The sequence below is a fragment of the Cebus imitator genome, unplaced genomic scaffold, assembly GCF_001604975.1.
Source record: "Cebus imitator isolate Cc_AM_T3 unplaced genomic scaffold, Cebus_imitator-1.0 Scaffold196, whole genome shotgun sequence".
Lineage (NCBI taxonomy): Eukaryota > Metazoa > Chordata > Mammalia > Primates > Cebidae > Cebus > Cebus imitator.
The window spans coordinates 2,028,269-2,029,960 of record NW_016107511.1 but is presented as its reverse complement, the minus strand read 5'-3'; the positions used below and the strand labels follow the sequence as shown (position 1 = coordinate 2,029,960).

General features: G+C 43.6%; 1 protein-coding gene across 9 annotated transcripts in view; it reads right to left on the bottom strand.

Moving 5' to 3' along the window:
• SLC35D2 (solute carrier family 35 member D2) overlaps nt 1-1,692 on the bottom strand; it is a 69,116-nt gene that overhangs the window by 17,616 nt on the left and 49,808 nt on the right. For all 9 annotated transcript variants that reach the window (XM_017547185.2, XM_017547186.2, XM_017547188.1 and 6 more), the window contains one exon: nt 1,081-1,148. In XM_017547185.2, coding sequence (XP_017402674.1) covers nt 1,081-1,148 — 68 coding nt within the window. The remainder of the gene's footprint in view (nt 1-1,080; nt 1,149-1,692) is intronic.

The following is a 1,692-nucleotide window of genomic DNA, read 5'->3' as shown; positions in this document are numbered from 1 at the left end:
AAAATTAGCTGAGTGTGGTGGTATGTGCCTGTAATCTCAGCTACTCAGAAGGCTGAGCCAGGAGAATTGCTTGAACCCAGGAGGCGGAGGTTGCAATGAGCCGAGATAGCGCCACTGCACTCCAGCCTAGGTGACAGAGCGAGATTCCGACTCAAAAAAAAGAAAATTTCGGTCAGGCGCAGTGGCTCACACCTGCAATCCCAGCACTTTGGGAGGCCGAGGTGGGCAGATCACAAGGTCAAGAGATTGAGACCATCCTGGCCAACATGGTGAAAGCCCATCTCTACTAAAAAATACAAAAATTAGCTGGGCGTGGTGCTGCACGCCTGTAGTCCCAGGTATTTGGGAGGCTGAGGCAGGAGAATTGCTTGAACCCGGGAGGCAGAGGTTGCAGTGAGCCGAGATCGCGCCACTGCACTCCAGCCTGGCACCTGGTGACAGAGCAAGACTCTGTCTCAAAAAAGCCTAACTGTTGGACAATAGAATAGCCTGGATGTCTCTCTTTAGAAATTTTCCTGACTATAGCAGGTACAGCACTATAGGAAATGGCTGTCATAGCCACACAATTACGTGAAGAAGGGATCTTGAAAAACTAAGGACATGGTGACAAAGACAAAAATGTATTACTGCCAGGCATGGTGGCAAGAGCCTGTAGTCCCAACTAACCAGGAGGCTAAGGCAGGAAGATTGCTTGAGCCCAGGAGTTTGAGTCCAGACTGGGCAACACAGTGAGACCCCATCTCTTTATTTAAAAAAAAAAAATCCTCGGCATTGAACTCGAAATGTCAGCTGACTTCATTTCAGACAAACTTTCAGAAATCAATCAGCAACATCGTATTTTGGAGAACGGGACATTAGCATGACTTTCAAAAACCACAGTTTTATGTTTGCTGCTGGTCTTTTGGGCTGGGTTTCCAGGTATCCCAGGTCCTGCCACCTCCTTTGCTGCAGGGAGGTGACTTTCCAGAGAAAGTCAGAGAAACACAAAGGGATTCTGACAGAATAGACAGAGGCACATCTTGATTTGACTTGTCAAGAGATACTGTCGACCAATGCTTCTACTTATTTATGGTTTCTTACCCCAAAAAGCAGGAAAGGAGAAACTGCAGGATAAACAGAGCATTCTTCCATTGGTTGAATTCAGTAGCCTATTATCAAAAAGAAAAAAGCTAATGATTAGGTTAATTACATTGCAGTTTAAATTTATTGGTTTTACCAAACTGCATTTTGACACAGGAACCATTTTCCCGAACAGAAAATGCAATGCTAAAAATCCTAGGTGATACTAGTTATGTGATGTTGGGCAAATTAATTTTCTTCCCTGAACCTCAGATTCACTTTGCAGAATGTAGATTATTTTTAAAAAGAAAGCCTTCCTCAAAAGGGTTGATATAAGAACAGAATGAAATTGTTTAGGACTGTGCAGACGACCAGCACAAAATCCTGATCGCTATTATTGCTGATTTACGGACTTTATACATCTTTGCTAATTTAATTTGTGGTCCCAAATTCAAGGTTGGGTTTACTTTTTATAAATAATTTCAGAAGAAAGTTTATTATCTCTCGTTCTTTTTTTCTTTCTTTTTTGAGACCAGGTCTTGCTCTGTCACCCAGGCTGGAGTGCAGTGGTGTGATCGTGGCTCACTGTAGCCTCTGTCTCCTAGGATCAATCAATCCTCCCACCTCAGCCTC